This window comes from Lynx canadensis, chromosome D4 (assembly GCF_007474595.2).
Source record: "Lynx canadensis isolate LIC74 chromosome D4, mLynCan4.pri.v2, whole genome shotgun sequence".
NCBI classification, from domain to species: domain Eukaryota; kingdom Metazoa; phylum Chordata; class Mammalia; order Carnivora; family Felidae; genus Lynx; species Lynx canadensis.
Window position 1 is genome coordinate 82,235,523 of NC_044315.2, and position 20,902 is coordinate 82,256,424.

At 51.3% G+C, this 20,902-nt stretch overlaps 1 protein-coding gene across 3 annotated transcripts in view; it reads left to right on the forward strand.

Moving 5' to 3' along the window:
- Positions 1 to 8,438, forward strand: part of LOC115500149 (rab GTPase-activating protein 1-like) — a 40,582-nt gene extending 32,144 nt beyond the window's left edge. For 2 of the 3 annotated variants that reach the window (XM_030294514.1, XM_030294515.1), the window contains 5 exons: positions 1,724 to 1,828; positions 2,694 to 2,777; positions 3,479 to 3,550; positions 5,187 to 5,384; positions 6,714 to 8,438. In XM_030294514.1, coding sequence (XP_030150374.1) covers positions 1,724 to 1,828; positions 2,694 to 2,777; positions 3,479 to 3,550; positions 5,187 to 5,384; positions 6,714 to 6,836 — 582 coding nt within the window. In that variant the 3' untranslated portion in view covers positions 6,837 to 8,438. Of the gene's footprint in view, positions 1 to 1,723; positions 1,829 to 2,693; positions 2,778 to 3,478; positions 3,551 to 5,186; positions 5,385 to 6,066; positions 6,213 to 6,713 lie in introns of all 3 variants that reach the window. The other variant, XR_003964410.1, reaches the window with a different exon arrangement.
- The last annotated feature ends 12,464 nt before the right edge of the window (positions 8,439 to 20,902 follow it).

Sequence of the window (20,902 nt, forward strand, 5' to 3'; positions counted from 1 at the left end):
TAATGTCACGCCACCTGGTTGTAGATTACAGCTCTGCTACATGCGCTGTGAGAACGTGAAGGAATCACTTCCCCATTTGCTTTGCTTTTCTTTCTTTTTCTTTCTTTCTTTCTTTTTTTTTTTTAAACAAACTGGGGAGCCACGGTGGGCAGGGAAGACTTGACTTCAAAGACCCAGTTCATATCCTGGCCGTTTCACAGTTCTTAGAATCACTACCATGATAGTGATGACGAATAGCTGAGAGAATGTACGAATGTGCCGCAGGCTCCAAATTACTTCTCAGAAGAGGATAACTGAGTCCAGGGGAGGGAAAAGAGAGGTAATAGGTTGCTCCACAGATTAAAGTAAAACAAGTCTTTAACGGGACTGGCCTCTCTTTACTAGTTATTTCCTCTCTTGTTTGATTCTCATTTCCCTTTTGATTGCTTCTTGGGTTTGAGCTGTAGAAGAAGATGACAAGCCACTCCCCAGAAAGGATTGGCCTTAACTCTTGGACCCCACTTAATTGCACACTTGTGCAGTTTGCCTGTAATTAATGCCTTTTTTGAGATTGCATTATCATGCCATTGTCAGTTCTCCATGTAAGGCCTCAGCCCTGCAGATCCTGATCCCCCCAAAGAAGATACATCAGGGGAGGTGGTATAGTGGAATGTGCCAGGGGCTCCATGACACCTCTTTTTTTTTTTAATTAATTTTTTGTAACATTCATTTTTAAGAGAGAGAGAGTGAGAGAGAGACAGAGCAGAGTGGGGGAGGGCAGAGATGGAGACACAGAATCTGAAGCAGGCTCCAGGCTGTAAGCTGTCAGCACAGAGCCTGATGCGGGGCTCAAAACCACAAATTGTGAGATCATGTCCTGAGCCGAAGTTGGACGCTTAACCAACTGAGGTGCCCCTCCATGATACCTCTTTAGCTAGGTGACATCAGAAATGCTGTTTAGTTTCAGGGAATCCACCATCCATTCATTGTTAAAAAGGAGGTTGGTATATAACAAAGACCCTCCATATCTAGTGGTCTGTAACTAGGAGCTTGTGCCCTCTAACATGCTCATTCTTCACTTATCCTTGAAATGTCCAGTCTCAGGGACTCCTGTATCTGGCATAGGTGCATCATTTTCACTTAGACCCACAGATCTACCCACCAGACTTTTGTATGCTTTCAAAAAACACTGGGGTAGAGGGTGGCCATTTCAGATAATGAAAAGAGAGTGTCAAGAGGGAGGTGGCTTCCTTTATCAAGTGATGAGAATGAGGTGCAGAACTTGTTTGATGAAGCACATGAAATACTAAGAGTCTGGAGGAGGAAAACCAGAATTTATCATTACTATTATTAGTGATAATGACAGGTACCTTTTATTGAGTGTTTACTGTATTCAAGGTGCTGTGTGGAGTCCTTTCTGTGTTTTATCCCTCATATGACAAGCCTGAAGTTCAGAATGATTCTCAGTGACTTGTTCAAGTGGCACATGATTCGGGAATGATGGGAGTTGAGCCCAGGCTATCTGATGCCAAAGGCTGAGCCCCTCACCACTGTCCTGCACAATGTCTGTGCAAGAGACTGAGCCAGGCACTTGTGCATGAGAGTCTCTGTGTGACCTCAGGCATGTCATTTCCCCTCTCTGGATCAGTTTCCCAATCACGTTAAAATGGGATTGTGCTGGCCAATTCAGACCCCATCCGGTTCTCGATTCTTGTTGTGTGACAGCTTCTCTTACATGCTTCAGGCTGAAGAGAAGGCAGATGCACTCAATAAGGAGCTGCTTATGACCAAACAGAAGTTGATTGATGCGGAAGAAGAGAAGAGACGGCTGGAAGATGAGTCTGCTCAGGTAAGGGAAGCTCAGCCCTCCCACATGCCTCTGTGTCTTGAGAGTCATGAGTCCAACTGGCGGCTTCCTGCTGCCACTGGGGAACCCGCAGACAGCTGGCTTCAGTTTCCCGCCAAAGGCTTTTTTTATTTACTGTGTAAAGCATAATGGTTGTTAATAATTGGAGCGTAGCAGGAGACAGTGGGGCAAAGACCATCCTTTCTTGGGGCAAGAGAAACTCCTGTGTGTCAGCATCCGAGTGTGACAAAGAAGAGAGTTATTTTAGCATTTCTGCAGAAGGAAAGCAGCCATCATATAATGTCTAGCTCTTCCCCTACCTGTCCGCTGGCATCTCCCCCACAGAGCAAACTCTGGAAGGCCTATCCTGAGCTAGCCCTCCACAGTCACTGGGGGCACAGACCCGCAGCCATAGGACGAAGAGCTTTGGATGCTTCGCACCACAGAGGAAGCCCTTTCTTGCCTTCACGGTTCTCCGTAATGGTCATGCTGTTTAGTCTCTGTCAGGACAGCCTGAATGAGAGCAGGGCGTTTTCTCCATCATGAGGAAGGAGCAATTCTCTCATGAGCTCTTGAGTCTGTTTGGTTTATGCTGTGTCCTCAGCTCAGGCTCACGGCTGTGCTGCACTGGCAGGGGGAGCCTTAGCCAAAGCCCCACTCCGAAACGGGGTTTGATCTTTTATGGAAGCGTTTTGACTGTTCTCTCCCTCTCCTGGCATCAAGACCAGGCAGGTGAAACAGAATGCTTCCTGAGTAGGTTGGTTACTTTTTGGAAAGCCCAGAACAGAGCAGTTAGTGCCAGAGCTTTGTATTTCCTTTAAGACATTCACTTTTCCTTTTTTTTTTTTTTTTTTTTTAACACCTGCAGTTAAAAGAAATGTGTCGTCGGGAACTCGACAAAGCAGAATCTGAGATTAGAAAAAACAGTTCCATCATTGGTGACTACAAGCAGGTGAGTGAGTGCACTGTTGGTGGGCCACATGCTCTGGAAGCCCTGCTCGCCTGGATGAGTGTATCCCCTCCACACCCTGGGCTTCCCGGCTCTGCCACCCGCACCGACCGGTCACGGTACTTCACCGGGCAAGTGACGTCACTGATTCTTAACGGGAAAATAAGAGAAATGGTCCCTGTCTCAGAGAACTGTCATGAGGGTTCCATAAGATCGTGTCTGTAGAGGGCCTGGCACCCTGCCCCACCGATAAATAGGCATTTAATAAATGAGAGCCACGCTCTGTTCTTACGGCCTCACATTCACCTATGCTCATAGGCCGTAGAACCACTTCTCTCCCTGGTTTCAGTTTTAAGAACATAACTGAGCTGGTCTTGTTCTTTCCTACACTTGGATCTCGTGCCGGCTTGTGAGTCTGTCAAGTGTGTGTAAACCGTTGGCCATTGAGTGGGGCACCAGTGAGTTCCTCGAGTCCTAGGCCCATGGATATGGAGGTGGCCCAACCAGAGGAACCTCTGCTCTTCCCCCGACTCGACTCGTCCCCCCGGCACCCTCCCCGACCCGGCACCACCTCCACCCGGTGTGCAAGTACCGTCCTCTCCGCTCAGCACGGTCCAGCTTGCACTGCCGGATTCATCCCAAACCCAGGTTATGCGGATGATGACACTGCTCAAGAGATTGTCTCATTTCATTTGTTTCTGTAGATTTGTTCTCAGTTGAGTGAAAGATTGGAGAAGCAGCAGACAGCTAATAAAGTGGAAATTGAGAAAATTCGGGTAAGTTTTCCTCTACCAAAGAGATTCTGTACAACCTACTTCATTTTATGGCTTTGCTCAGCACAACAGATTTTGGGAGAGGGTAGTTTGATTTCCCTTTGATTCCAAACATGAGAGAAGCCACCCAGTAGTACCCTGTTAGGTTCCTGTCATGGCCTGGCTGACAGCTGGTGGTGTGCTGGTCTCCTCTGGAAGGGAGTACAGATGAGACCCAGAGATCTGGTTTTCAATCTTAAAATACAATTGGCCTTTTCCTTATAAATCCACTTAACATCCTCTGGATATCGTGACTGAAAAAAAAAAAGGCGACCCAGGATTTCCGAATGTCGTCAGTACAGCAGGTGATCACTGCAGGGCACCGAGGTGAAGGAGTCCAGCCAGCAGTGGGTTTTGCTTGAGGGTAGGGGTGCAGAGACCAGGAGCCTGTGGTATCACTTGTCATTCCCTGTGTTCTGTACACTGGGACACTCCCCTTCGGAGCTCAATTACTTCTGCTTATAATGGATCCCAAAGCAACGAGGACTTTGTGTAATGTTTTTGTTTTGTTGCCAGTTTGGGGGCTTTTGTAACTTGGTGCTTTCTTTCTTTAGGCTGTCCCTGTGTTAGAAGCACTTACCACATTTTTCGGAGAGGAGTAATTTACTGAAAGATGCTTTTCTAACACACTTACGACCCCGTGGACAGGAGGGTGGGAGGGATGTGCTCATGGCCTCGCACACACATCAGCAGTTTACCTGGAGCGAGAATACACCTGGCCTCCGCCCTGAGTAGAGTGTAAACAGCAGTATCTATTTTTTAAATATGACTTATTATCTGATTCTAAAACTGTTAATGCCCACTGCAGAAAATTTGGAAAATGAAAGAAAACAAACTCTTGTAATTGTATTACCCACAAATAACATCACCGTTATTAACACTTCGGTGTACGTTCTTTGAGTTTCTGTGTTTATTTCAACGTACAAAATGCCATTCATTCTGAGATACTCATTTTTTCCACATTAACATCTGAGAAATTGGGACATGCCTTATAACTGAGGGCTTTCTAAAGTGGCTTAATTGGAAGAATGTTTTCTTAGAGGAACATGAAATGGGGTTTCTTCCAGTCAGGGCCATCTTACTTTGATGAAATGTGGTAAATATTTGTAACCATGCTTTACAGACATTTCTGTGTCCTTGGTCACCCAGCATTTAACCAGTTCACCATGCTGTGAAAAGTTCCTCAAAAACTTTTTAGAGGCTGCATACAAACTACCTTGTATAAATACAGCACAGCTCTGTATTTCCTCTCCCACAGCGGTTGGATAGTTTACACCCCCTGCCCCATTTTGTTTCTGTCTCTGATTCCACAGTGAAAATCTTTGTACATGAATCTTTACTCACTGCATCTTCGTTTTTTTAACCGAGGTTCCTAGAAGGGAGGTGACAGACCAGGACATAAGACTATTTTTATTGCTTTTAGTGTATGACACCACGTGGCTTTTCCAGTAGGGCATCTGCCAAAGAGAACATAGTTTTTCAGAAGCTGTGGTGCTCAACCGAGAAGCCATCTCTTGGCTCCCCAAAAAGGAGGCGCCCACACCTTCCCGCAGGGCTGGTTTCTCTTCTTTGCCTCTTCACATCTGACCTTCAATTTCAGCAAAAAGTGGATGACTGTGAGCGCTGCCGGGAATTTTTCAACAAAGAAGGTCGCATAAAGGGCCTAAGCTCAGCCAAGGAGGTTTTAGATGAGGACACAGATGAGGAGAAGGAGACCCTGAAGAACCAGCTGAGGGAGATGGAACTGGAGCTGGCCCAGACCAAGCTGCAGCTGGTGGAAGCGGAGTGCAAGATCCAGGTAACGGCCGCCGCCCTGGGCCCGCCCGCGTGGGCTGGAAACCCTGGAAATGACCTTTATGGTTTGGGGGTTTTTTCCCTTTTAACCTTTGACCATAATCCCTGTGGGAAGAAGCCCATTACTTACGATTTACCAGCGGATGTTTAATTAGTATTTGGACGGTCATAAGAATTGGACTTTATCAGAGAATTGTCCATCAACCTTGGGATCTTTTTGGTGAAGCAGAGAACACCTGCTTTGAAATCACAGCTGCACCACCAAACTGTGACCTTGGGTTAGTACAGAACCTCTTTACACTTCAGAGTCCTTATCTGCAAATGGAGACAAGGTCCCCCATCTGATAGTTTGTTCTGAAGACTACGTAAGATGATGCCCAGAAAGGGCTCTCGGCACTGTGTCCGAGGACTTCCTAACTGCGAACTTGTAGGTCCCAGCTCCCATCATTTAACAAGCTTTGTGACTTTGAACATGTGACCTGATTTATCTGAGCCTCCACTTCCGAAGAAGAAAGTGGGGCTTAGGTCATCTGCACACTGCCGGGCCAGTTCCACGAGCACCAGTATAATACGGAGCACAGAGTGGGCCCTAAGCACCGTGTGTGGAAGGGACTGAGTTCAGGACTAAAGCTTAGGGCCTGGTCTCCCACATCACACACATTCACTGGGCATCTGCTCTTTGCCAGGCCCTGTTCTAGGTGCTGGGGTTGCAAAGCTAAGACATGGCTTGTGTGACTGTCCAGGACAATCAGGAAAAGCACCACCAAGGCAGCAGTATGTGAGCTGTGGTCAAAGAATGAACCAGGGTTGCAGCTGCAGAAGAGAGAGAACAGTGAGCATCCCTGGTGGAGGGAGCGGCGTGCTGAGCGGCAGAGGGAGGAGAGGGCCTGCCCAGTGAGGAGTGCCAGGAAGGCAGGGGTGGAGGTGGGCACTGAGCTGGCAGAGTGTCTCTGGGTCCAGATTATGAAACATCTCAAATGTCTTGCTAGGGAGTCTAGACTTTAAAGGTCTTTGCTGGAAATTAGTGGCGTGGTCTTTGAACCAGACCATTAACTCTGTCTGCCTGATGTGCAGTCGGTGGATAAGAGAAGGAAGCGCTCAGTTAGGAGGTTGTTTTAATAAGTAGATGAGGCAAGAAATGAAGAGGTCTTAACTAGGAAAAATCCCAGAACTCTAGGGATTCCAGACCCTTTTATGCCAAGTGGAGACTGGGGAATTTCCAGAGGCCTCTCAAGAATACATAGGCTGAATTCTTATCATGGCTCAGCTCTCGGGAGGCACCTCCCTTGACACTGGAGCCGAGCATGCTCACCGTACATTGTTCCCCTTGCAGGACTTGGAGCACCATTTAGGCCTTGCCCTGAATGAGGTACAGGCCGCCAAGAAGACGTGGTTTAACCGAACCCTGAGCTCCATAAAGACGGCAACGGGGGTTCAAGGGAAAGAGACTTGCTGAGTGAAGTGGCTGCCTCCAGACACCTTCAGAAAACACGACACCTTTTGTTGCCTTCTTTGGCCAGATGTGTGATTCTGTGACATGTCCCAGGACCAGAATGTACCTAAGTCAGATCCATAGCAGCATGTTGGTAGGTCATTGGACCAGAGCTCATGAAGCAGTCAGCCTCTCTGGGGTAAGGCTCTCCTAACTACTGATGCTAACAGGCCTGCTGGCTGAGTGACGCTCTGGACACGCTCTGGGAAACCATCCTCCGTGTGAGCTCCCAGGCCTCTTCCTGGTGTGGGTCACCACCTCACCCAGCCCAAGGGCTGAGTTGACATTATCGGAGTTTGGGGATCCTTCAGGCTTTTGGTTTTTTTCTAAACCTTTAATCTTTTTTTTGTTTGTTTTTAAATATACATATTATATATATATTGTGGGGTGGGGGTGGGGTGGGCAGGGGATCAGTATCGCAAATAATTCTTATCTACTTCGTGCCAGCATAGGGTCCTCCAGGTAGACGCGGAGAAGCACTTTGTTTTAAATAGGAGGGTTTCCTGGTTGTAGTTGAAGCCACCTAGTTTTGTTAAAGAACACATTGCACAGGTGTTGGGTTTGGCATTATTCACGTTTCTGATCAATTCTATGCAACTCTTCTAGTTCCTCTTGTTTTTAGTGTTAGCTGCCAAAACGTCACAGGGCTGGGCTGGGCGACTTGACCGACTGTGAGACAGGGTTAATCATAACGTGGACAAATCTTATTTTGCTTCATGTGTCGTGTGTGTGTGTGTGTGTGTGTGTGTGTGTGTGTGTGTATAAATATCTTTTCCCAGTGTGCCCAACTGACAGTGTTTAAATCCCAGACCGAGACTGATCTGCACAACCTAATTATGTGGATATTTGGGCACTTAATGTCACTCCAGTTCTGCTGGGCTCCACTCTCCTCCCCCACCTTCTCGAGAGCTGGGAAATGCTCCATCACTTCAAGGTCCCTAGTGCTTTTGCACAACAGGTCATACAGGCAAGGAGGACACTGCGCCGTGTGTGTGTGTGTGTGTGTGTGTGTGTGTAGACACATGTGCGGGATGCACAGGCCCAGGCCCGGTCCTGCTGACCCGTGTCCCTCCCCAGCTGTCTGGGCCCCTGGGCCCTCCCCCGAGTGTGCTGGGTGCAGACCTCGCTGTTCAGATGGGCTGCAGGTTCTCACTTCAAAACTACAGAATAGAGGTTTTAGCACCTTTAAAAAAACAAATAACCTAGACCTTTTAATTTATATAGTGATATGCTGACGGGCTGGCGCCGATGATCTGGTCTCCGCACGCAGGGTGCAGGTAGCTGTTCTAAGAGGCACTGGTTTGTGTATAAAGATTCTTGGGTTGTTTTGTATCTCTTTTCCTGTTGGCTATACTAACGCTTGCTGAGGTCACTGTGACAAGGGAGGTAACAATGGCAACCCCCACCCCCCGAACCACACCCTCCACCGCTTTCCGTGTCTTTCTTGTTCAGTTACCAAAACAGCTGTAAGCCCATCTAAAACTAGGTGCGTGGACATTGTGCTAGGGTAGTTTCAGTGTGTCAACTTTATGAACTGAAATATAAACCAGTAAAATTGTATTACTATTTCTTTTGTTGGTTTTATTTTAACAGCATATTCATTAAATATTTTGGTACAAAGAGCATCACTTTGTAGAAACCGGTTTCATCATTATGTGCTCCGGCCCCTTTCCCTGCTCCCACTGTCCGAGAAGAGCAGCCTCCGCGCTGTCGGGACAGGTGTGTGGGGGCCCCAGGCGCCTCCCCACCCCTACGGCTCCGGCGCGCCAGCGGCACGGGGTGTGGGGAGACGAGCTTCTCCTCTGCCAGGCCCACGCGTGCGCCACCACGGCAGACTTGACCCGCTTGGTGAAATCCAGTGCCGTGTTCCCGGGGCAGGCGCCATTCCCGTGTTGGAGGGTTAAGGAAGTCCTACAGGAGGTGAAAGCATCTCACCAGGCAAGAGATGGGAGGAATTCGAGGCCTGAAATGTGAATGTGCAAGAGAAGTAGCTGTGGGGGAAAAGGCAGTCCGAGTAGCTGGGGTCTAGCCCTAACACTTTTCAGGAAGAGTGGCTGCATGGACAGACACATCTTTCAGAAAGTTCCTTTCTACTTACGGGGTCCCCCTGCACCCTAAGGATGCGCAGGGCCCCGGCCGTCCCTCTTTACCACCTCGCCCCCTTCTCTGCGGCAGGAAGAAGAGCAGTCTCCCCAAGCCTGCGGTGTTCCCCGTGTGACCTGCCCTTCAGGACCCCTTCTACACCCGGCCTTGAAGAAGGGAAGGCGGTGAGTGAAGCCTCTGCCCTGTCTTCTCTCCGCTGCCCCGAAGCTGGGCAGGTGCCTCATGAGGGGCCAGGACAGCGGCTCCACGGCACATTTGGGAGTCCTCTGCCATTTGCAGGCTAGAGAACCTATCTGTGGGATCCACACTTGCGGCTAGCTGGGGCAGGAGTCCAGAAGGGCCAGCTCACTCTAGGCTTTGCCGGTCCCAAGGGTCCTGGTGTCTGGGAGTGTAGGGATTCGGCAGAAATCCTCCCCTCCCAGCTGAGCCCCGGCCCAGTGAAAGGAGTCCATGTACCAGTCAGCCTGGGCACGTTAGGCCTAAGGTCACTCAGATGGTCCTCGCTCTCGGGGAAGTCCCCGAGCTGTGTTGAGACTCAGACTGAGAATACCAGGTGCCACACTGTACGCTAAGTGCTGAAACAGGTATATGGGGCCCTGTGGGGACAGGGAGGTGAAGTGGCAGTGACCGTTTTCTGCACTGATGACCTGAAGGGGTTGTGGGATGGAGAAGCAGCAAGACCTTTAGCTGCAGGAAACGCCAGGTGGGTACGCCATGGTCTGACGGAGCGAGACTGGATAATGAGGTTGAGGCCCCTGAGGCTGAGGGGTTTGAAGGAGGAGGGAACTACTGAAGGGTTTGAAGCCAACTTGCCTTAAAAACTGGGGGGAAGAGTCCTGTCAGTCCTTTAGGAAAAAAGCTTGGAGGAGACATCTAGAGTCTTTATAAAGAGAGGTGGTAAAATAGGCCAGATTGGAGACGATTCCTGGAGAGTTACAGAAACTTGGTGAGAGAAAAGGGGAAGGACACAAAGGGAGAGAAATAGAGCTCTTGGTGTGTGGACTTGAGACTGTCCGGGAAACGCCACTGGGAGGTGCCCAGAATCTAGACGGTCGGGAGTCGCGTGGGTTTCGGGACCTTAGCACTACTGATAATCGTTTGTTGTGGGGCGCTGTCCTATGCTTCTGGCTGATGAAGCACCCCTCCCCCCAACACTGCCAACAGTTGTCACCATCAAAAAGATCTCCACGTCCCTGTGTAGATGTGGAATCCTGCAGGGCAGGTAAGACCGTACGAAATGTACACACTGAGCAAGGGCAAACTGCAGGCCTAGGCACCCCCATTTAAAGAGAAAGAGGGGCCACGGTGTGAGGCTGTGGCCATCGGGAGGAAAAGTGTAGCGTGCTCTACATCACAGCGAGGGCAGGACCAGAAAAGACTCATCGGTGACAGGGAAGTTCACTGGTGCCCAGGGTGGCAGCAGACGTGGAGGTGGCTGGAGGGAACCGTGGTAGAGCAAAGAGCATGAGGCTTCGTGCTGGAAAACTCAGATCACGCTTTTGACCGTGGCCACATCTCTTCCCGGACCGTGCTGTCAGGGCTGCTCAAAAGCAGCGAAAGTACGGCACAGGCCGCGTGGACTGCAGGCCCTACTGAACCCCAGCTGCTCTCCAGAGCCTTGAGAAGAATTCCCAGGGAGGAGGCGGCATCTTCCTTAGTTTCCCAGGAGTGCCGCCACCCCGTCTGCTCTGAATTCCAAGTCCCCGCAGCAGGAGCGAAGAAAAGAAAATCCACGGGAGCTAAAAATAAGCTGAGACCACAACTCCCGGCTCTGACTGACCCAACAGAAGCGAGTCCACGCACCGGGGAGTAAGGTGATACGGGCCCCTTGTGACCTGGGAGAGGCCTGTCCTCATCAGTCTGACAGAGGTTTATGGCATTAGAGCGCTTCACTTATTAGCCTGCCTCTGACACTGGGACGCCCCCTCTCCTAGGACACATCTGGGGGGTGATGAGGTCAGAAGGATGAAACAGGTGCAAGGATTAGGACCATACCCAATGGCTGGGGCAGTGGCTCCCAGAGCGAGAGGCCTAAGCACTGAGTCTCTGCCCCTTCCCCATTTTATCGGAGAGGAAATTGGACCCATGGGTTCCTGGCCCAGGTGCCACGGCCGTTAACCCGCACCTCTAGCTCCCCGTGACCGGCAGGGCACTTCACTGCCAACGACACACCTGCACGCTGGATTCTAGGCCAGACTGTGACCTTGGGTGCACCACTCATTTTGGAAAGTCACGTGACCTTTCCGAGTTCTTCTCCTCGCCTGTGTCCTAGGGGTTGCTGGGGCGCCATAAAGCTCCTGATCCTTCGCCTGTGTGCTGCTGGTCCCTCCAGCTGTCTGAACGCCCCTGGGAGTTCAGTGATCTTATCCTCAGATTTGTAAGCAGCGGTGGAAGATTTCCTGCCCGCGATCACAAGACCTGCCATTTCAACCTTTTCTCTCAAGACCCACCTCCTCCTCTTCTGGGGCCCGCGAGCAAGACCAGCAAGGCTCCCGCCCTTCACTCCCCCATCTCAACTCCACAGGCTGTTCGCCGTGACCATGGGGCAGGGGAGCAGCAGTGGGCCCAGGCCAGCCAGCTCTTCTGTGGCCAGTTCTAAGCATGCTCATGAATCCGGTGCAAGGGCGCGCAGAGAGGGGGTGGGCCCTGACTTACAAAGTGAAGCAGGAACACCCAGTGCCTTCGTCTACCCACAGTGGCTGCACTTACCTGGAAGAGGCATCAGCAGGCCTGGGCCTGGCTCTGCTTCCTCAGGATGTTCTGGGGCAGCTCCACTGTGGGACCCTCACAAGGGCGGTGGGGGGGGGTGGGGGGGGAGGGGAGGGAGAGGGGTGGAGCGTCAGCTCTGGATACAAACTGTTGCTGCCATTTAGAAGTTCTACTTTTATCTGTGAGCCTCAGTGTTCTGATCTGTCATGTGTGGGTAATGCCAGCCTTGGGGAATAGGCACGAATATAGTAGGACTAAGATGTGTGAAAAGTACCTGGTAAATTCTAAGGTTTAGAATTGAGCCCTCACTCAGCACCCGTAAGTCACCACTTACTACGCCAGGGTCCCAAGTTAAAGTTTCAGTTCAGTAAACATTTTGCACCATTAGCAGAGAAGCAGAGAGTCGTAAGGAACAGGACCGAGGCCTTGGCTCCTCATCCCTCTCCATGAAGGGAAGATCCTGCCACGTGTTCTGACCTGGAGAGTCATGAGGGCCAGGAAAGTGGTCCTGCACTCGGCCACTTCATCAAAGTCACAGCTTTCATTTAACCAAAGTGGGTCCACTGCTGTTGAAGACAGAAGCTTTTATTTTTATTCATCCAAATGGGGAGAATGCAACATGTCAGGGCATTACAGACAGACTGCAGCAGCCAGACAAGAGGACCAGTCTACGGCAGAGTCCGACATAGTCAGTGCGAAGGAGCCACAGTGTGGGCGCTGGGGCGGCAGAGAGTCCCTTTGGATGAAGGCCAGGCATCCTGGACGAGGCACTGGTGACAGTCCACACATGCAGGCTGCTGCTTCAACCACGCCGAAGGTTTAAAGTTCAGAGTCCTACATGTAATCATTGCCCCAGACGGGAAGGACAATCCGTGGTGGTCGCATTTGCCAATTTTTTCAACATGATACACAACGTAAAGTTATTGCCAAGGACTTTGCACTGCAAATGATACTATTTACACTTGCGTATTCAGAAAAAAAACAAAACAAAACACAGTAAATAGATATACAGATAGATAGATATTTTCAGTTGATACCTAAAAAACTACCTTGGCCATCACCAGACCAGAGTGAGAGTAAGCCATAGCCAGGAGTCCAATGTCATGTGTGTAACCGTGCAGTAGGGAAAGGTTTTCTACCCACAACTACACTCGGCCTTCTCCATGCCTCCTGGACTCCCCACCCCAGGGGCTGAGGCCGAGCAGGGCCACCTTGCTTCTTTATGAGAGAAGCCCCTCTCGAATAGATCTGGGCCTTAGTTCTGAGCTAGCTGCCTCGTCCCCAGACCAGGAGTTCTGCATGGAGTGGGTGACAAGTCCTACAGGCCACTCTCTGGTAATGCCACATGGCACTGAGACCAGGGTGGGCGGGCTGTGGAGCTAACAGGCCGAGCCAGGCCCATCAGCTTCACTGCCCCCAGGAGTGTCCTCACCCTAATAATTAGGGTTCTCTCAGGAGACTGTCCTCTCCTAAAGCCACAAGCCACTTGGACAAGATGTTCAGCACAAGAGGCCAGCGGATGGGTCCCTGGTGAAACGCCTGAGTACAAAACACTTTGGGGTAAGCGCTGCTGAGGGCTAATGTACGTAAGATTTACCAAATGATGAAGGGGCTTGTGCCTCACTAGAAGTCAAGAGGAACAAAGGCAGAGCACTCCCCCGTCAAGCAAGCATTCATTTTGTTTCCTCAAGCCCCAGGAGAGGAAGTACATCTGGAGTTGGGAGACTGCACGGGCGACAGCTGCCTGGGATTCCTAGGAGGTGTCAAAACTAAGGCCCTAGTCGGGGCCTTGAGGTTGCCTACGGTTTGGCTCCCCAGCTGAGTTTCTAGAAACAAGCCTTCCTCTCCAAGAAAGGTAGCAAAAAATGGCAGCTAAGCCACCTCCCACGTAGCGATAGCCCGGCCAGGTGCTGAAAAACCACTGCATTAAGTGAGCGAGGGAACAGGTAGCTCTCAGTGTTCCCTCTATGAAGTAGGGGTGCAGTGCGAACCCTACCTGATGGCCCAGGGCTGGTCTGAGCGTGAGATGCCGTCCTGGTCAGGGAAAGGGATGCGTCTAATGGCAGCGCTTCTGACACAAAAGGTGAGAGAAGTAAGTGGGGAATCGGGGCTGGCCTGGCACGGAATTCCAAAGCTCCTGTGGGCATCGTCACTACCTCAGGGGTCAGTGCCACAGATGAGGTTACTCAAGGATGTGTCACAGACACAGTGACACACATCCAGGAAATAAGCCCATCTGGAGCAATACGTCTTGCCCCTGACACAGCAGACCAACTCCTAAGCCCGAGGTGGGGAGCGGTGCTCAGCCCGGAAAAGGGGAGAAAGAGGCTGGACACTTAAATGCAACTTAATAAATTACCAGTGGAGAAGGGACTCCTTAAAGAGTCTTCTGCACTAACACTCCTGTCCCTACCCTTAGTTTCCATGAACAAAAAAAAAATGTGACTTTCCAGAACAACAGAAATATTTAGGTTAGAGTCAAAGAAAAAAAGCAACCTTCTGACCATTTATTTCGCTAAGAAAACGGCATCAAGCCTATGCTCGGGGATGAGGAGAGGGCAAGGGCCGGGGCCAAGCTGCCTCTAACGGCCACACCTCGCATACAGCCAGGCCCACCTTTGTCCTTCCCCTTCGAGGAGCGGAGAAACGCCTATGGAAAACACAAGGAGTGCTCCTCCCTCGGCCAAGTCCCACACCTACCGTTAAGAGCACAAGAGCCCCCCCCCCTCCACACCCCCAAAAAGACCAGACCAGGCAGCAAAGTCCGAGAGGCCCACCCTCCACCAGAGAGCGCCTGACAAGCAAGGCGGGCATCCAACATGCCCTGGAGGCACAGCCTCACCGAAACTTCCTTCCATAACCCTCACTGGTTCCCAGCAAGGATGGCACACAGCTCCCCAGGGAGCCAGGGCAGCCACCAGACCCCTCACTCCTGACCGGGGTGCCAGCGGACCACAAAGAAACCACCTCTCAGTAAGGCCAGTGCGGACGCCACACCTCCTAGCTGCAGGCGCCAGGCAGCCTCACCCCTCCCAGGGGCCTGTGGGGGATTCGCTGAGACAGCAGGTGCACACGCACTCAGATTAGGTGGCCTTTCTCCAGTCCCCAGGGGCCCTCCCATGGCAGCTCCCGACCCTCACACCTCACCTTGGCTCAGTAAAAAGCATCCTTCCACCTGCCTAGAAATCTCGGGGTGGGGGGTGGGGGGGGCGGGGGTTGTGGATTTCGGGGAAATAGAAAGCACTATATACATTTATAGTTGTTTTTTGTCGCCCCAACTACATTGAGCACCTTGGGGCAGGCACCATGAGTGACTCACCTCCGTCTCCCCATGCACCCGCCAGAAGGCCTGGCCTCAGGCAGTCTGTGATACACCCGTGCAGTGTTGGCTTCGGCCTGTCACATACGGGCATCTTGCCTCAGTGGCCTGTAGGCTTCTCGAGAGTCCTGACCATCCTCTGCACTTCTCGCAAGGCCTGTTTCGGGTGTTGGCTGCATGCCAACAGGAAGGGAGTCTGCTCCGTGAAGCTCTCCTGCCATGAACTCCATTCTGGAGCAAGGGGAACTCACTTTTACTCTCACACATCAAGGCCCCAAGCCAGAATCTAATCCTGGTTTTGTCTTGCCCTTATTTAAAAGGGTAGCAAGACAGAAAGGCCTGGAGACAGAGGACTTATCAAACTCCGCCAAGTCAGAACGGTAGAGAACAACCAATTCTCCGGACCTCTCCTTTCTACTCATAGCAACACCAACCCAACTCTTGCCTAAAACGTCCGGACAAAACCGAGATACCATCTGCAACCACAACTCTGGTCTATGACCAGAGTGCCGTTTCTAAAATGCACCTGTGATCACTTTACTGTTCTAAACACAATCTCTCACTGGCTCCCCGGGGCCCAGAGAATGAGGCCCACGCTCCTTAGCCTGGCATTCAGGGCCCTGCCCAGGCTGGGCCCAACGTGCCTGTGTGACTACACGGTTCTTGGTGTCCTCTCCAGAGCAGCTTCCTAGGGCTCTCCTGATTTGCCCTTAGCCCTTCTGTCATTGGGGCCCTGTCACCTTGGACTTCCTTGAGCCCTGTTCTGTTCTACATGTTGCTCTCACCTGTCAGTGCCCCACCCCCCCAAAACCTGTGGTCCTTACGGGCCAGGACTGCCCCTTCCTCCTCAGTGCTCATACAGAACAGATGCTCAGGAAGCCTTCTGTTTCAGGTAGATGGGCCAGGCGGCAGATGGAAGGAAGTTTCCAGTCATAATTAAGCCAAAGGGTCAGTCTCTACAGCCTAAGGCAGGGGTAGGCAAAATAAGGCCCACTCTTTTGTTTCTTTTAAAGTCAATTTTATCGGACCACAGCCACACCTGGGTTTACGCACCATCTCTGGCTGCTCTTGCGTGACCACAGCCAAGCTGAATAGCCATGTCTGGAAGATTTACCGTTTGGCCCTTTCCAGAAAGTTTGCTGACACCAAGTCTAAGGGAGTGCTCCCATATATTTCCACATTGTGACACACAAGTGATACTTCTGTGGCCCAACAGAGTAAGAAGACAAGTTGCAGACACTTGACCCTCAGGTCTTGGCCACCCCAAAGGCAGACAGGATCACTGTCTCAGTGCACCTGTAACCTTGCATAGCTCTGACCTGAAGGTTCGAAACCACAGCTGCCTCTTTAGCCTTAGTCCCCAAGAGAGCTATATAAATAAGAGAGGTGCAGAAACCCACCCTGACTCCTTTCAGTGCTCTATGCCACCTGGCCAGGATGAGCCAGAGGTGGTAGGAACTGAGCTAGATGCCAAAATCTTACATGGTTTTTTCCCCCCTCTCTTTAAAGTGCTCTGTATGGCAAATCTGCAACTTCCCACTAAGTAAAAACCATGTTCTGTAGGTGCTGAATCCAAGGAGCTCCAGACCTTGCCCGGGTAAAGAAACCAAAACATTACTTTTTTAAAAAGCAGAGGGCCTCTATATGAGTGAACACTCAGTACCTGTCACTCCCTTTGGTGAGACCAGGAGAGCAGACACGTGCAGAAACTCGGGGCAAGGGTAAGATGCTGACTGGCCAGCCTGCACACCTCTCTATCCACCGCCAAAGAGCCACTAACCCAGAGAGCACAAGAAGAGGGCTCACAGCCACCCACTGATGAGAAATTGGGCCCACCAAACCCCCATTTCCCAGCCCAAAAGAGATGGCCCTTGCCACACTGCCGCCCCTCTCCCGTCGCCCACTCCTGCCCTGCCAGCACCTTCTTCCCTCCCCACACCTTCCCCATCTTGGCCCCAGGTACCAGCTGCCATCAGCAAGTACCTTCGTGCTGCTCCAGAAGGCTATGCCCTTTCTGTGCACGCTGTGCCCCCTTCTGGAAAGCTCTCCTTCATGACCCCCCTGGCAGACCTCCATCCAGTGCAGATGCCAGTCTCCGCGGGAAGCCTCTGCCACTCCCGTCAAAGCTGCTCAGGTTCTAGGCCTCCTCACAGAGCAGGAGGCCTGCCAGAGTCTTCCCCAACCACAGGAGATGGCTCTGACCTGGTCAGGCCCCTGAGCTCCCCCTTCCTGTGCACTCCACCTCGGTCAGTGGTTTCACCTTCTACTCCGCTGTCTAAACAGAAGATCTTGACATTTTCTCCAGCTGGGAGAGCCTGGGAAACAAGCAGTAGTTGACAGTGAATGTTTCTCAACGAATCCACGTGCCAAAGAGGGGAGCAGTGGCCTTGGCAGTGTCACCGATCACATCGGCGTGCCATCCGAACCTGACATCCCGTGGAAGAAATCCCTCTGCACTGTGCAAATAGCTGGCTTGCTTAAACATTCCTGGTCACCACCGGCCTCGCTTCTCATCACACCTAATCTCCCAGGACAGCCCCACCATCTCGGGAGGCACACACTGCCCAAACTGCCCAACTGCTTTCCTACAACCGTCTTTAACCTTCCTTCTAGAGTCACGTACAAGTCAAAATAACCCTTTAAAATAGCTGATGGAAAGGTCCGTGATCTCCCCAGGTCTCCCCAGCAGCCTCAGTGAATCTCATTGGGAGGGGCCCTCGGCCTTCCCAAGTTCCCCAGGTGCCACCTTCCAGAGGTTTCTCACCTCCTAGATGATGTCCACGACATTTCCCTTAACATAGCCTCCAAGGACATGAAAGATGTTAGAAAGCGGAGCAACTTCTGAGAACATCTCCATGATGGAAGGGTCCAGTGAGATCCCACAGCATCTGAGCACTGTGGGCAACGTGTTACTGTGAGGATGACTCCTTTGGGTGGAGCAGATAATGAAGGCCTAGGCAGGGACAGACGACAGCCAACAACCAAAACATGGACGCAGAAGAATACGAAAAGCACACTTCCAACAGCTTATCCCTCCCTGCCTACCAAACCCCTGGGGGTCTCTCCAGCGGCAATCACTGGTCTACACTTGATTACAGAGTTCAGTTATGGTACCAAAAAACGGTATGGAAACAGGCACAACAACAATAACAGAATAGGCTGCCAGGCCCAAGGTTAACCAGTCCCCTAAGCCCAGGGGCAAGCTGACAGTTCCTCCAAAGGAACCAGAGAAAGAATAAGCCCAAAGTCTGGATTCTTTTTTTTTTTTTTTTTTTTTCTCCACATGGCAGGGGGCAGGGTGAGAGGTGGAGCATTGGTTTTTGCTTGTTTTGCTTCAAACCACACAGGATATGTCCCAGAAGTGTGGAAGAGAGGTAAGCAGAATGCCTCAGAGAGAGGAAGGGAAACTGGGCAGGCAAGCAGTCTAGACCAGTAAGACAAACCACCAGTACCGAGCACAGTGCTGGCAGAATGGGTGGGCTCAGCCGCTTACTGCTGTATAATTTGGGGCAAGTCATTTTGGCTAAGCCTTCATTTCCTCATCTATAAAAGGAGATCATTTCTAGATCCCACAGTTGTTGTCTAATTCAACTCTCGTCCCCAAGAAAGGGCTTCTGTTAACTCCAAAAACAGTGGAAGACATGTCATTTCTTCTGTGTGGTTAAAAACTCATTAGGAGCCACAGCGTTTTGCCACAAACAAGCTGGGTGATCTGGACAGCTCTCTGGGCTTCGACAGCCTTGCCTGCTCAGGAAGAAAAACAGTCCGTGCCCGGCGATTCTCCACACTGTAGGGGCAGGGTGGGAAACAGATCGGCCACTGGGAAAGAACAGCTGCTAAGCGAGTGCTGGGCCAGGTACTCACTTTCCTCACACAAGTCACTGCTCTGGAACTCGTGCAACCTGGGTTTAAAACCATTCCTTCCTCCTGCTCCCCTCCAGCATCACGGCAGGTGGCGCAGAGAAATGGCCAAATGCCAAGGACAATGACTTGGGGTGAGGGAGGACTGTCTTTCCCTGGAGAGGATTCTGCCTCCATCCCCACCCCCACCTATCCCTAAGCAGAGACCCAGGTGGCAATTGTTAGCAAAGGAGCTGGCGACATGGTCTGCAGCAGCGGGAGACTCGGCCGAGTTCGGAAGAACGGCTCAAGTGCAGCAATTCAGAGACCTCAAAGCCATCCCAGCAAGGCTCACCAAGCACAGCGCAACCTAGAGGGCCGCCTGCGACCTTCAGGCTGGCCACCTTCCCTGAAGCCTAGTCTGGGGAAAGTCCTGGCAATCGGAACAGGCCACTGCAATCCGGCACTCCCCAAGCTCTGTTCAGCACAGGACGGCTCCCGACACTTCTACCCCAAACCTGGGTTGCCGGCCCTCCAGGCCCCTCTTCCTTTTACCCTGTGAGTCAGAACCTTGCCAGCCTTGAGTGTCTTGGCTCAAATCTTCTAAGACATCCCCATCACCAATCTCAGGCCAGACAGAACATATACGCAGGAAGCATTAGCTAAATGAAAACCTATACCTCGAGTTGTCACTGATATTCAAACAGGAAAAAAAAAAAAAAAAGCTTGAAATACAAGGGCTTCCTTTGTTTATACAACCACACCTAAGTCTTCCAGCCTATCTTTCTAGTTATATAATCTTTCCCAATTGGTCTCACAAAAAACAGCCCTATTTTTAAAAGGCCAGGATATCTGGTCCAGAACAGCCTCAAGTCAGAGAGCCTGGCTTCCAGCACAGGAGGCGCCTGTGATCTCAGGACCCTGTGACCCCATGTGAGGTGTGAGGCCCCCGCTGGGCCTGGCCCACGGCCTGCACACCTCCTTCCCGCCACCCGGCACGTTCCTCCCCTTTGTCCAGACGGCACCCACAGCGCACACGGTGTGGTGAAAGAGGCTTTGGCATCGGACGGACTGGGGTTTTGTTCCTAACTCCAGCCCTGAACCCTGAGCCTATTTTTTTTTTTTATCTGAGAATGAGAATACCACCTCCAAGAAGGTTGTTTGAGAACAAGGTCCAAGTGCCCGGCACATGCAAGAGAGTAATTTCAGCATTTCTTCCTTCTCTCTCTTCTGCTCCTTCTCCAATCTACTGCTGCCCACAGCCCAAAATGACCTAAACAGAAGGCTCCTGTTAACTCCATTACCGGAGACATTCAGCTGACATGTGCAAGCAGAGACCATCCGTCCCAGCCGTACAGAGACTCGAGGCAGGCTGAGAGACTGGGTCGCAGGCAGCGCTGAGAGAACGTCCGCAGGCCTGCCGGGCTAATCCCGTGCCCTCCTAGGGCCAGAAGCAGCAGAAGAGGTGAGGACCACACATGTCCAGCCAGGACATGCTGGTCAGTCTCCCGTCCACTGCTTGGGCAGAGCGCACAGGGGCAGCCGCACTTGGCAGAAATGCCAAATGGCAAAATTCTGCCACGAATCACCAAGACCCTGCTTAGAAGGACCAAGGGGTGAAGACGTTAAAACTGATTGGTCAAGGGGGAAAAAAAAAGAAAGAAAGGAAGAAAAGAAAGGCCTTCCCTCAACCTTGGCTCAATGAGGAAATGACTCCACCAAACGGCCACAGCTGAGGAATGGGGGAACCTCTTGGATTTAAGAAAAGCCTCTTGCTTTGGGGGGACAGCGAGAGAGAGGCCGTTGGAGCCTCCCCTGAAGCTGTTGCTGTTATGTCCCCTCCTCTTTCACTTCCCATCGCTGGTACCATTAAAAAAAAGAAGAAGAGGAAGAAGAAGAAGAAGAGGAAGAAGAAGAGGAAGAGGAAGAAGAAGAGGAAGAGGAAGAAGAAGAGGAAGAGGAAGAAGAAGAGGAAGAGGAAGAAGAAGAGGAAGAAGAAGAAGAGGAAGAGGAAGAGGAAGAGGAAGAGGAAGAAGAAGAAGAAGAAGAAGAAGAAGAA